Source organism: Sus scrofa, chromosome 2, assembly GCF_000003025.6.
Source record: "Sus scrofa isolate TJ Tabasco breed Duroc chromosome 2, Sscrofa11.1, whole genome shotgun sequence".
In the NCBI taxonomy this organism is placed as follows: domain Eukaryota; kingdom Metazoa; phylum Chordata; class Mammalia; order Artiodactyla; family Suidae; genus Sus; species Sus scrofa.
In genome coordinates, this window is record NC_010444.4 from 144913239 (window position 1) to 144927648 (window position 14410).

Sequence of the window (14410 nt, forward strand, 5' to 3'; positions counted from 1 at the left end):
ATTATCAATTAAAGGGTCGCTCATCCCTAATACATTAGAGATTGTTTCATCTATTTTTCTTACCTTCCCTTTAAAAAAGACTTCTCAGATTATATTCAAAACCTAGTACCCACAATGGCACGGACACCAGCCCACTGTATTGCTGAGTGATAAGGAGCATTTTTTCCTTAATAGAAAAAAATCTACCAGCCTCCTAGCTAAAAGAACAAACTGGGAGAGTCCGGACTAATAAAAAAGTTAAAAAAAAAAAAAAAAAGGAGAAAAATTTAGCAATAAAGCACATCTGCCATGCTATAATGGCACTTTCTTGCCTCTCCTTAGCCACTAAAACTTACAAATCATTTCAGGGGGAGAAAGAATAACTACTTAGAAAACAGGCTGTTTTCAGTACAAACAGGGGAAACTTACTAAAGTTCTTAAGCAGACTGTTCCCACAAAGAATTTCAGCACTAACAGAACGGCTGCAAAAGGTATATCCTATTTTTAACACCACTGCAGGTATCACCAGGATTTCCAACCCTAGCATTTCGTGAATGATAAAACACGATTCGATTTAAAAAGAGGAGTGACAACCAAAATTTACTTAATTTTTACCTTCCTAAGAGCAGAAGACTTCTCAGGTTATGAGGAATAAAAGTAGAAAATGCAAGTAACTATAAGCTTTTTAAACCATTTTATGAGTGTGACTAATGTGAATGCGCCTGAGCTGTTCTTCCTATGATGATCCTTAAAAGTTAATTCTCTGACACACTGAAAGATACAATGGGAATTAAATTGTTTTGGAGACCGGGGATGAGTTTTTATTGACTTCATATATACTAATATCAAATTCCCTTCAAGTCCAAGGCAAAGACAGGCCTATGTTACTTGAATATAAAATAAACATGAAAAAAAAAATAGGGCTTCGAGGTGAGTAATTTCTTTTTTTTTCCTCTACTACATCAAGAAAGAGGGAATATGCAAGTTGTAAGCATAAAGCTCCTTGATAGCTTAAAGAAAAAAATCAGAGCTTAACCACTGAGCCACACCCATTTTTAAATTAGTTACCTTGGGAGGCTAGGTTCTTATTCTAGGTGTATTCAATACAGTTTTAAACATCTTCTATAGAAATACCCACGGGTTCTTTTAAATAACAATGAAAACAAATGTTGCAATTTGAGGATTAAATTTCTACCTTTCTGGAGATAAATCATTTGGAATCACACAAATATGGAAAATGATCAGGCTAAGGAATAAACACCCTTTCTAATGAAGCAAGATCATTTAGGTGTTACTATAGCTCAATGAGGCTAGTTTTCATTTATGGCTTACCTTGTCTTTCTCCTTCAAGGTAGTTTTGAAGGCAATTTCAAAAGAGAAATAGCAGAGCCTCCCCCCAGGTAGAGGCTTAGAAAGACAACATTCATTTTCGGTTTTCAGTTTTTTTAAAAAATCAATCTGACGATGTTATCCTTTGTCCTTAATAAACTCAGTTGGATTCCAGATGACAAATTTCACATTAAGTTCTAATTAAATTTTTAAAACTTGCCCTATAAGAAAGCTGCCTATAAACTTAATGAGTTGTTTTTTACATTCTTTATTATAGCTGATTTACAATGTTCTGCCAATTTCTGCTGTACAACAAAGCGACCCAGTTATACATATATAGATATACAAGTTCTTTTTCTCACATTATCCCCTGTTCTGATCCATCACAAGTGACTGGATACAATTCCCTGGGCTATACAGCAGGATCCTGTTGCCCCTCTCTCTATTCCAAATGCAACGGCTTTCATCCCCCAACCCCAGATTCCCAATCCATCCCCACTCCCACCCCCTCCCCCTGGCCAACACCAGCCTGTCCTCCAGGTCCACGATCTGTTTCTATTTGTAGACAGATGATTTGTGCCGTATTTTAGGTTCCACATATAACTGATACCATATGGTATTTGTCTTTCTCCTTTTGACTTACTTCACTCAATATGAGAGTCTCTAGTTCCATCCATGTTGCTGCAAATGGCATTATTTTGTCCTTTTTCACGGCTAGGTAATATTCCCCCCCCCAATGTTGGTACATTTACTGATTTAAACTGCATAAGGCTTTCTTCTTTATAAATTTTAGTTGCATAATACACACAATTTTAATATAATGCTAATTTTTAAAGGAAAATTGAAATGCAATACACAACACTCAATAGTAAAGATGAAAGCCATACAAAATGGGATAAAGTATAGAATGAATTTCCTATTTGTCTCAGCGTATTTGCCATTCCACTTCTCCAAAGGGAGTTGCTTAATATGTTTCTTAAGATCCATGATATAATAATCTGTGTGAATGTAATTGTGTTTAAATATATGTATTTTATTTTGTAAAAAAAAAAAAAAAAGAACAGGCATTCTTCCTAAACCATGCAAACCAATCGCTAGATACTACTGAACATGGAAAGAAAATTGTATACACTGATAAATATATTTGCTTTGGAATTGGTTAACTAGCTAGTTACCTAAAATTATAAAAGAGCTATGAAGTTACAGCTGAAGGGTAAGATTTAGAATGTTCTTTAATTACTGTGTGATAGATAGTTTCTTACTACTATGCACTCAGAACTGTCAATTCAAACTGTTTCCAATTTGAATTCTACCAAGATTTCTTAATAGTTTCTAACAAGATTTGCTTCATTAATGGAGTTTTTATTATTGTTGTAAATAAAAATAATTATGGAAAAAAATTAAATTGCCATTTAGCTTATTTCTGTACTTGGCTCTTTGTTATCTAAAGAGATTTCTAACTTTGGTTTTAAGTCACCAAATTTGGCTTTTTGAAGTTTTTTTCCAACCACTTTATCTGTAAAGAAAAATGTGACTGGAGTTCCCACTGTGGTGCAGTGTGTTAGGAATCCAACTGCAGTGGCTCAGGTCACAACAGAGGCATGGGTTTAATCTCCAGCCTAACACAGTGGGTTAAAGGATCTGGCATAGCCACAGCTCCCATATTCAATACCTGGCCTGGGAACTTTCATGAGGTGCAGGTGCAGCCATTAAAAAAAAAAAAAAAAAAAAAAAAAAGGAGAAAGAAATAAGTTAATAAATATAGTCAAAGGAGCTTCATAATTTTTCCAAATTTATACACTTAAGATAAACTGTGGTATTCATTATAGTAGAAGCTCTTTTTCACACAGCTTTTCAAATTAAAGTTTCTTAAGGACCAAGAATCAAGGAGTTTCCACTGTAGCTCAGTGTGTAAAGAATCTGACTGCAGCAACTTAGGTTGCTGTGGAGGTGCAGGTTTGATCCCTGGCCCAGTGCGGTGGGATAAAGGATCTGGTACTGCCGTAAGTCACAGCTACGGCTCCTCAAGCCCTGGCCCAGGAACTTCCATATATTGTTGTGTAGCCATTGAAAAAAAAAAAAAAGAAAAAAAGAAAAAAAAAGAATCTTTACATACTTGATTTTATAAGAACACCAGGCAAAAAGAGTTCCTGTTGTGGCTCAGTGCTAACGAACCTGACTAGTATCCATGAGGACATGGGTTCGATTCCTGGCCTCGCTCAGTGGATTAAGGATCTGGCGTTGCTATGAGCTGCGGCATAGGTCACAGATGTGGCTCGGATCCTGCACTGCTGTAGCTGTGGTGTAGGCTGGCAGCTGCAACTCTGATTTGACCCCCTAGCCTGGGAACTTCCATATGCCACTGGTGGGGCCCCAAAAAGACAAAAAACAAAACACCAGACAATAAAACAGAAAAGGGATAGTCAAGCACTTATTTTAAACAAAGATAACAATGTGGCTAAAGTTATCAATATGGCTATTAAATTTAGATAGTAGTGAAAAGCTAACAACGACAAAAAAAATTGAAAAAAATGCAAAAAAATGATCTTGGCACTGAAAAGCTTTCAATACATTAATCCTTATGAAATGGGATCTAGGACCCCTCAGGGATTATACACAGCAGACCCTGAAACAGTCTTTGTGCTTGATAAAGAAGAAATACCTACACAGGCACAGATGTCCCAATGTACTTAAGCCAGTTGAAGGTCATGCTGGCTTGAGCTCAGGAGACTTGGCAGAGCTTTAAGAATTCCACACCGAATTTTTACAGTACTTTTTAATTTTCAAAGTAAACAACCACACTCAAATTCTGCAAGCAAGAATGCTGGGTGCTCTCACTATTTTGCAGAAGCTGAAACTGTGACAGAGAGCAGTGAGTGACTACACAAATAGGCGTGAGAGAGCAGAGAGGCTGGACCCCACTGCTCCTTTACATGTTGTTTAAAAATTCACTGGTGACCAGTGACAAGTATTTAAGACCCAAGAGGGATTTCTAACACAGTATTAGTAATATTTCCCTTTAGAGCACTATTAAATATTAAATATTCCTTTTTTTTCTCTTTAAATGTCTCAAATTCTCCCACCTGTGAAGTTAAGGTAAATAACAGCTGCCTTCTATACTATAAAGCTATCAACAGAATCAGTAACAATATAGAAACTAGAATTAAAAACCTTCGGAGGGCTGTTGAGAGGTTTAAATGAGATGAAGGCATACAAAATCCTTAGCCCAGTGGTGCCATATAATGAGGAAAACCATCATTAGGGGGAAAAAAGGTTGACTATGCTGAAAAGAATACGGATAATGTCTGTTTTTAAAAATCTCAAGTAAGTGATTTCCTGGTAACTTTTATGAAACACATGGCTCATGCGCATCATAACCAGAGAGCAGATCTTAAGGGAAGCCTGCTGGGGAGCTTAGACTACTGAGAATGAGGTATTCGAAGCAGTAATACCACCAACTAGTTCTGTGCTCCTTCTCGAGACACTTTCTATAGGTCTCCTTTCCTTAGCTGATGAACAAAAGAGAGTGTGTTGTGGGGGGGGGGGGGGTGAACCTTCAAGTACCTTTAAGCTCTCGGGTCACTATACCTAAAACGAATGGAAAGCCAGCTCCAAGAATCCAAGAGCCCCACCGCCCAAGCTCTACCAACAACTGTGTTTATCTGGTTATCTCCTATGTACCACTGATGACATTATTTTCAAGTCTTCTTTTGTTAAAAATACCAAATCTGGGTTTATTTTCATCTTGTACTTGATAATGTACAAAGAATGTCCAAGAACCAATTTTTGTATACCATTCCCTGCCTAGGTTGCCTCCACTCAAGAAAAAAAAAATAGGTTAAGAGGACTGCAGAATTTTAGAAACAGAAACACACACACGTGTTTTGAAAATAATTTAGATATAACTGGAAAAGTATCCTGCCTCTGAAACACCTCATCAGTCAAGGCCATGGACGGGTTCGGCTCAGCTTTAGACCTCAAGCCTTCGACGTTCAGTCTCGTTCTTTCTACCATTTCCACTACTGAGTAACTAAACCCAACTGTTTGGAAGGGATCTGAAGATTTAAAAAAAAGCCCACCAAATGTCAACTGGTACAGCCACTATGGAGAACAGTTTGGAGATACCTTAGAAATCTATACATAGAACTTCCATATGACCCCACAATCCCACTCTTGGGCATCTATCCGGACAAAACTCTACTTAAAAGAGACACATGCACCCGCATGTTCATTGCAACACTATTCACAATAGCCAGGACATGGAAACAACCCAAATGTCCATCGACAGAGGATTGGATTCGGAAGATGTGGTATATATACACAATGGAATACTACTCAGCCATAAAAAAGGATGACATAATGCCATTTGCAGCAACATGGATGAAACTAGAGAATCTCATACTGAGTGAAATGAGCCAGAAAGACAAAGACAAATACCATATGATATCACTTATAACTGGAATCTAATATCCAGCACAAATGAACATCTCCTCAGAAAAGAAAATCATGGACTTGGAGAAGAGACTTGTGGTTGCCTGATGGGAGGGGGAGGGAGTGGGAGGGATCGGGAGCTTGGGCTTATCAGACACAACTTAGAACAGATTTACAAGGAGATCCTGCTGAGTAGCATTGAGAACTTTGTCTAGATACTCATGTTGCAACAGAACAAAGGGTGGAGGAAAAAAATGTAATTGTAATGTATACATGTAAGGATAACCTGACCCCCTTGCTGTACAGTGGGAAAATTAAAAAAAATATTAAAAAAAAAGAATAGTGCCTCACACACACACACACACACACACACACACACAAAAGCCCACCAAGTTTGCAATTTATATCACCATGAAATTAAGGAAACCCTTATCCCCAATACTTACAAAAGCATGAAAACATTAAAACAACAGCAAAGTAGAGCCGTGTCCTTAGCAAACCAGTAGAGCTTTAATGTTCAACATGTGATGATCATAAGGTCACAAGTCACCGCATTGCCCCAACCAGCATGAAAAAATAAATCATGTACCAAATTAGATGTCATTTCACAACAGCTTTAAAAAATTGGCTATTAAATATCCTTTCACAATAGCCACAGCCATTATGGACAATTATGAAATCAAACTAGAATAAAGTTTAATTTTATTATAGAAAGAAACTCTATTATAAAAAGAAAGGCTTAACATTCACTGCAACAACCTTCATGTTCTGAACACTGCAGCTTGAGGTGAACTCACACTGCTTGTTAAAAAAAACAAAAAGTCAAAGATAATGTGCTGAATACCCGCAAAGATAATGTGCTGAACACCTGAAGCCGCCGGCCTACGCCAGAGCTACAGCCACACAGGATCTGAGCCGCATCTGCAACCTACACCACAGGTCACAGCAACGCCGGATCCTCAACCCACTGAGCAAGGCCAGGGATCGAACCCGCAACCTCATGGTTCCTAGTCGGATTCATTTCCGCTGCGCCGTGACGGGACCTCCTGGATAGATTCTTTAAGATTTGCTATGTATGAGATCCCTCCCGCAGCTAAAACCTTTCCATGTGCGTGTGTGGTGTCCTATGGTGTGAATGAAAGCATGATGAAATAAGAGGTCGTTTCACTCAATTTGTTGTCTTATAGACACTATTAATCTCGTTGGAACTTGGTCAAAACAATTTTTAAAGCACTCAAAATTAATATCTGAGTTACTCTGAAAGAGTGTTTAAGCACGCAGATCGACCAAGATAAGTCATTAATATTTAAGTTGGCCCAGAGATAAAATTAGAAAACACCACAGTTCCATTAAAAATGACCGGCTTTACGGACTACACGGCAATGTAGATAGTTTAAATGAGTGTCTAGAAATGGCAGAATCCCATAATTCACAACATATGTACCATTAAATAAGAACTTACTTCCTCAATGTTCTAGCAGCAAATACACAACCCATGGAAATATATTCCTAAAGAAGAGGGTTACTCTCCACAGTCTGACGACTGTGTCCAAGTGTGTGCAAGCGCGCTGGGAAACATCAGGTGGTTCTCCCAACATAAGATGTCATCACTGTTTCAACTACCTCCCAGTAATTGCATTTTTACTGATTAAATAGCAGCCTAAACAAAAATGGGGAAAACACAAATGCGATCTTAGCTGAAAGAATCTCAAAGTTGTAAAATTTCTATTCCCTCCTTTTTTGTAATAAAGTACAGCAAAAGACAACGTGACCCTATAAACATCGAGGTTATACTGCCACAATAGAGTGTGGCCTCAAATAAAAGAAACTGAACTGCAATCCTAGGCAATGCACTCCTTTGCATATAAACAAGCCCCAAATTTCTTTTTCTTTTTTTTTTTTGGGGTCCTCTTAAACTCATGACAGCTGAACCAGACTGGTTTCCGCTCTTCCACCCCTGCACACCTCCACTGCTCTTCTTCCCCTGGGCCCTTCCCCCAACACCTATTAATTCACAGACTGCACCGGAAACCTGTATTTGCGGGACCTTTGTGGCCCTAGGGAGGAATAAAAAGGCGACCTGTCAAAACGAGGTTCTTTGAATCTACAGCTAATTCTGAGCCACTACAAAATGACTTACTTTCTGCCATATACGAAACCAATGGATTAAATCAACACAAAATCACCATTAAAACTCACGCTAATCCAGTTGAGTATAAAAAAGATCATGTGCAATTCAAAGAGCCAGGAACCCTTGATGGAGCTTTCTTCCCCCAAATGGAAGTTGTCCATATGAATATTTTTATTTGCTGGGAAAATACAAAACCCAAGTAGAACAAGCCAGAGGAAAATTAAAGCAGTTGGCTTTCTGAAATTGCAGAAATAAGGAGAGCAAGAGCTTTTAAACCATTCTAAAAAGTTCACCAAGTAATTGCCTTTTTTTTTTCAGTTACAGCTTAATTCAACAAAATATTACTTTAAGGTTTTTTTTTTTTTTTTTTTTGCAACATATTCACCAATATACATTTTCCATGACTCAGAAATATGGAAACAAGTGCCCATGAATTTGGCAAATATCTGTAAATACTGTATTACACAATTACCAAGACGTCCTTAGAAGGGTAGACGCTATTTGACGCAAAGCTATTTTGCCTGTTTTAATTTGCTCACATCAACAGTAGCACCTAATAAGAATTTACTACTCAGTAAAATCAGATGTGATCTTAAAAGAAAAGAAAAATGTGTTTTAAGAAATACGCCCCAGACTTAGTTTAAACGCAATGTAAATTAAGATTTCCTAACAACTAGGCTGTTTCAATCACCTGCAGGCCAGAGTAGACTTAGACTTATATAACCAACCCACTAATACAGGTGTTTGTTCACATGAGGCACTCATACTAAAATAACCCTTCTCTTTCTCTCTTTCAGGCTCCTAAAGTGATTTCTACCCACAAATGAATTTTACTATTAATACAACTTGCATTTAACCTACATTTACGCAAGTGTCTTTCAGACTATGCTTTTTCATAAAATCTATGAACAGTCAATAAAATATTGAAGGCAGTCAGATTTTTACGTTATTTGGAACATCCATAGGTACAACCAAAACAGCATTTATCATTTTATAATTGATAAATACAAGTTATTTATCCAGTATAAAAATATCATGGAAGAGCCAAAGAAACATCGCAAGAAGTAATTTCAATAAAATCTGACCACATGCTAATCACACATTTCTTTACTGGAGTCATTCCACGCTAAACTGACACACCTGAATACACAAGGTGTTTCAGCTTGTGGGTTTTTTTTTTTTTTTCTTTCTTTTACAAATAATATAGCCATAGTGAAGTAAAGGGTTTTAAAAAAGGGGGGAGGGGGAGAAGATTCTTATCCTAAAGCTAAAAGCAAATACATAAATCAAAGCAAATTTCCTTTAACATTCAGAAATCATTTTATCAGAGGATATCAAATATTAAGCTTAAAAAAGACACTGGAACACTCACTGCCAGAACTTTCAGAAGGAAAGGAAAAGCAGGAAGAAAGTATCTACTAAGAAGGGGAGTTCATCAAAATAAAACCCTCTTCCTTACGCCTCCTCTCTGAGAAAACTTCCAACACACTGTCGTTAAGAAAAGTGAAAAAGGGACTGAATCATGCTGTGTTTGTACAGGTCATTTTCATTGTTAGTAAAATTAGACACAGATGCAATTAATAATGAGATGTTAAATATACATAATTTTTTATAGCTTCATTAAATGCCAATCAACAGAGCCCTCTACTCCACCTACGACTGTGTTTACAAATTCATCCCGAATCTTTCCTTCTCTCCCATCCCCTTACCTTTCAGAAAATGATCAACATTTTAGCACTGAAGTTTCAATATAATCCCAACAAAAGCTCTTAATTCTACCTGAAACCATCTACCATTTACTGCTTTGCCCCTTTCCAGCAGTGTCACCAGTGCTTAAGTAAAACAATGCTGAAAATCCAAAAATCCTCAGTGTTACAAGGTTATGCCAAATGTATGACTGACTTTCATTGTTTAAAAAGTCTATTAAGTTATAATATTTACTCAAAGAATGCATTTGAGTATCAATAGTTTCGTTTTACTATCAATGAACTTAAAATACCTGTAATGCTCAATCATGATATACGTAATTTTACAATTTAATGTAGTAACTGGATGTTGTGCTATGCTGACACATCAGAAGGAACTGACTTCCACCCCTCAAAAAAGAGTATAACATATTTTTTAAACATGCTAAGAAGAAGCAATTTTAGGTGACGTTTTTAAAAAGTCAAATTACAATTTATGCTTTTAAAAAATTTAAACAGAATGCAAGTCATTAGAGGATTTGACATTTTTATATCTAAAGTGGGAAAGTCAGCATTCAATGTAATTATGGTCTCAACATGCTGATTTATCTGATGATTAATCAGGGTCACTGGTCAAAGTGTTTGGCTGGAACCACTTGAAACATATAAAGAAAGCAACCAATTTTAGTTGTTTCAGGGCCATTGTTTGGAAACAATAGGCTAATTCAATGATGGTAAAAAAGAAACATTGTTTCAATTTATTGGGAAGAAGCTTTGTTCTGGGTAATCACAGTTCTCAACCTTAAGGCTGCTAAGGTATAAAATTTTCCAACTTTCTTCAATGATCCTGTAAAGGTATTACACCTTTTCATTAGAACAAAAACTGACTATAATTCCAAATCACACATCAGCTAAAATAATCATTTCATTGGTTATTGAAGAATCTTGAAAAGGCCATAACATCACTGCTTTGCCTACCATCATATGGCTGTTATGAGGCTGACACATTTTACATGCTACAAATTACTAGAAAATATTAAAATTATCTTAAATGATGCATGTAAGACATTCTTTAACTCCAGATTTTACAGGGCTTAATGAAAGCTTACAGTGAATGGGAAATGCTAAGTTCTTCTTCCATGCTTTTGTGTGTGTGAATTGATTCCTTGATTTTACTTTTTGAAGTACTTTTTTCATTTTTAAAGTTTTATTGAAGTATAGGTGATTGACAATGCTTTTTTATAGTAGGGAAAATGAAAACCATACTATGGTGAGTATCAGAACAAAAATCATTAATAATCACGAAGCCCTTCCTGAGATTTTATTTTTCTTGGTACAATTGCATTTTCTAAATCAATAGAAAATGCAATTGTACGTTTCCTAGAGATAGCTTAGTCAAACCAACTGTACTGAACTCTTTTAAGACAACCAAGCACATTCAATCAGGATTCCACTGCCCAAAATTTGAAATTGAAAAATTTTAAACGTGTCTTTTAACATTTAAACACAACAGCTTATGTGATAACATCTCAAATCTCCTTATGAAAACATCTAAAATCTTTAATTCGGAATGACAGCAATAAAAAGTGAAGTAGAATTCTTCTAAGTGAAAGATAATTATTATCTGAATAACAGATTAGTAGGTAGTCTACATTAAGTCACAGGAACGAAGGCTTTTTTTTTTTTTTTTTAACTTTTGGGAAGGAACATTTATCTTTTAAAGGAATAGAACATAGCCTAAATCTAATTATTTCCCCCAATTAGAAAAGCTTTCTACTTAAAGAGCAAGGAAGAGACACCTCCGTATTAGAATATACCTTTAGTAGAGAAAGCATTTTGAAGAGAGTTTTAAATAAAATCTTCAATGACTATTTAATGGGAGGCAGGACTAACATTTAAGAACTGAAAGCACTGATGTACAAAGAAATCACTGTCTTCCCCCTCTTCCCCTAAAGAACCCACTGATCAATCAATCTTGGGTCCCTACATTTACAGGTTTCTATTTTCCTTCACACCTGGAAAGTGACATACAGTGACCTGGACTGGGGGATGGGGGCATGGGACAATGAACTTAGACCCTACCAACAGATACACCTCAATTTAGCACTTTTTTCTGGTAATTCCATTTTAACAGCCCTCGTCGAGGTCAAAGGGAAATATCAATACACTTATAAATGAGAAAAAAGAAGAGAGAGCAGCTCATCAAACAGAGCTCGGACTGCAGCTTACCACTTCGCCATCAGTCACAAACCAGGGAACTCCGGTAGGAATATCCGAAAGTGACATCAAGCTCCGTGTTGCCACCCATCTCTTTCTTAAAGAGACCCATCAGCAGACGCAGCTCATCTGCTTCAGGTCAGCTGCTCTGAGGGCAAGTCCCAAGGCTGAAACTTGGGTCAGGTACACTGCTCACTGCATTGCCTGAGCAAGCTCAGAACTCACCTTCTCCAACCGGAGGTTAGGTTTGAGGAAAAGGCCTCAGGGTTAGCACCTCTGACTCTTAACCCTTTCATCTCTTCAGGTCAGCACATCACACGTGTACAAATACGACACAGCATTTGATTACGTGAAGTATTAAGGGTTGTTTTTCACGGTCATGTAGGCGCATATTCTCAAACAGCTCAAAGGAGTATATGCACAGTAAACGTATTTCCAGACATTATACCTCCTTGAACTTACATCACCTGTACTTAAAGATACCTGTTAATGAGGACAGATCATCTTAAATTTTTACATAAAATGTTCAAACTCTGGTCAATGGGATAATGAATGCCACGATTTCAGAAAAAAACGAAACTATTTGTTTTTGCACAGATAAACCCCTTGGATTATATACCATACCTACTTTCAAGAGGCCCTTTAAACTCACTCACATGAAAGAAACACATGAATTGCTGGACCCATAAGCCGACATTTAAATCTATCAATCTACCCCAAACGAGCCGGTCTTAGGAAACAGAAAGCATGCCTCTTACCTTGAGTAGCCATTCGAAAAAACTGATCGGCCAGAGAAGTTCAAAGTCCCCAAGGAAGTCAAGTTATCGTCTCCAGATCCTTGGCATCTATTCCAATTTTCTGAACCCACAGGAATCGGGGGAATGACATTAAAAAGAGGTTTCTGCTCCTGCTGTTTGGAAAGGGATGCTGCCGTGTTCATGTCATAGTGGTACAGCTGTCCCCCCGAGGTGCTCACCCCGTGAACAGAAATGGCAGACATTTTACCACCAATTATGTTTGCCCCAGAAAAGCTCGCCTGACAGTAGGCTGGGCCCAGTTTCTCCTGCTTAATCACCCCTGGGGTGCAGAGTTCGATAAAATCTTCTTTTTCTGTTTTCACTTGGGGCAGTGGCACACTGTTGGGGCTCGGTAAGATAAGCTCTCCGTTATCCTTCACTTTAGGTTTCGTGTCCGGCAAAACAAGAGGCTTACAGTCCTCGGTCGAGCTTCCTTCCAAGAGGAAGGGATCCTCCTCTCCTGCCAAAGGGGAGAGCAAACAGTTTTCATCGATCAAGAGGTCCGAGCTCCAGGGACTCTCACTTGTCTCTTTACCTGGAGACCCAGAAGGAAGCTCCAAATCCTGGAGTTTCTTCCTCCAAATGTCAAAGGTGCTTTGGTCTGTGGTAAACAACTTCACGTTACCCCCGTTGGTGCCAGTCTGACCCTTCACATTCGGCTGCTCTGGAGCCCCATCAGAGTGGGTTTTTGGAAACGCCTTCTCTGCCGGAGCAGCAGAACCAGCAGCGGAGGCTGAACTCTTGGGGTTCTCTGGAACACTGGTCGACCTACTGAGGTTTGCGATGCTTTCTTCCAGAAGCCGGAAGTCTGTCTCCCCAGAGGAAAGGCTGATTTGGCCCTGCTGTGGGAATCCCAGGTCACTTCCCATCACTTTAGTTTCGGTCTCTCCCATGTACAGTCCCATGGAGAGTGAAACTGCCTTGGACAGATCTGGCTGCTGTGCATTGCTTCCTGAGCCTTTTGGAAAGTCCACCGCAAGCCTCTGCTGCTTGGAGTCTGGCTGAGACACAGCAGCCAGGGAGGGTGAAGCTGCAGAAACCTTCACAGGAGTTCCTCCCCTCAGGCTTTTATAGAAGTCCATCACATGGGCTCTCTCCCGGCCAAGCACGCTGCTGGGGATTTCTTCTCTGCTGGGGGGGTCAGCGATTCCTTGGGGTCCATCAGTGGGTATCAGCTACAAAAAAGAGGGAGCACATAATAAGCTGTAAAGTCACATTATCTCTGTGATCCCATTAGTAAGAGCCTGTTAAACGAACCCTTTAGGTAACTCTGGTTCCTTGCTATCAGTAGTTTCTGACCAGTAGCATCAAAGAACTGGGTCCCCGGCTCCCACTCCAGGTGCCACATTTAAAAATACAATGCCGTCCATTTATCACAGCTAAGGACAAAACTGTATCACGCTAAGCTCGGCTGTTCATCCTGCCACACACGAAACAGGAACTTTGTTAATCATAGACATTATAATTCATTACATCTGATGATTCTCAAGGTTCAAGTTAATGTCAAAGTATTTAATTAAAAAAGAAGTATTCCTACCTCTTTTCAACCAATCAAGGCTGTCTGCTTTTCTGAGAACCCATTCCCCTACCACTTGATAAACACCATACTAGAATTCTCTCATTATCTCCAAATTCCCTTCCTACCACTCATCCAAACCTTTTGGTACAACCTAGTGGTAAACCATACATTGTACTTGAAAAATAAACGACAATGGTCTGTTCCTCTTCCAAGAGGCGAGGAAAAGGCTCTTAATCTTTAACTCCTATTTCTTAATGAATGTGCCTAACAGTGCGTGCCTTCAAACTGTGAACATATGAAAGACACTATATGCAGGCTACCA

The 14410-nt window shown here is 38.3% G+C and overlaps 1 protein-coding gene across 13 annotated transcripts in view; it reads right to left on the reverse strand.

The window, feature by feature from the left end:
• Window positions 1-14410, reverse strand: part of NR3C1 (nuclear receptor subfamily 3 group C member 1) — a 133515-nt gene that overhangs the window by 90302 nt on the left and 28803 nt on the right. For 12 of the 13 annotated variants that reach the window (XM_005652957.3, XM_005652955.3, XM_021080408.1 and 9 more), the window contains exon 2: window positions 12531-13744. In XM_005652957.3, the coding sequence (XP_005653014.2) occupies window positions 12531-13744 (1214 nt within the window). 13 annotated transcript variants of the gene reach the window in all.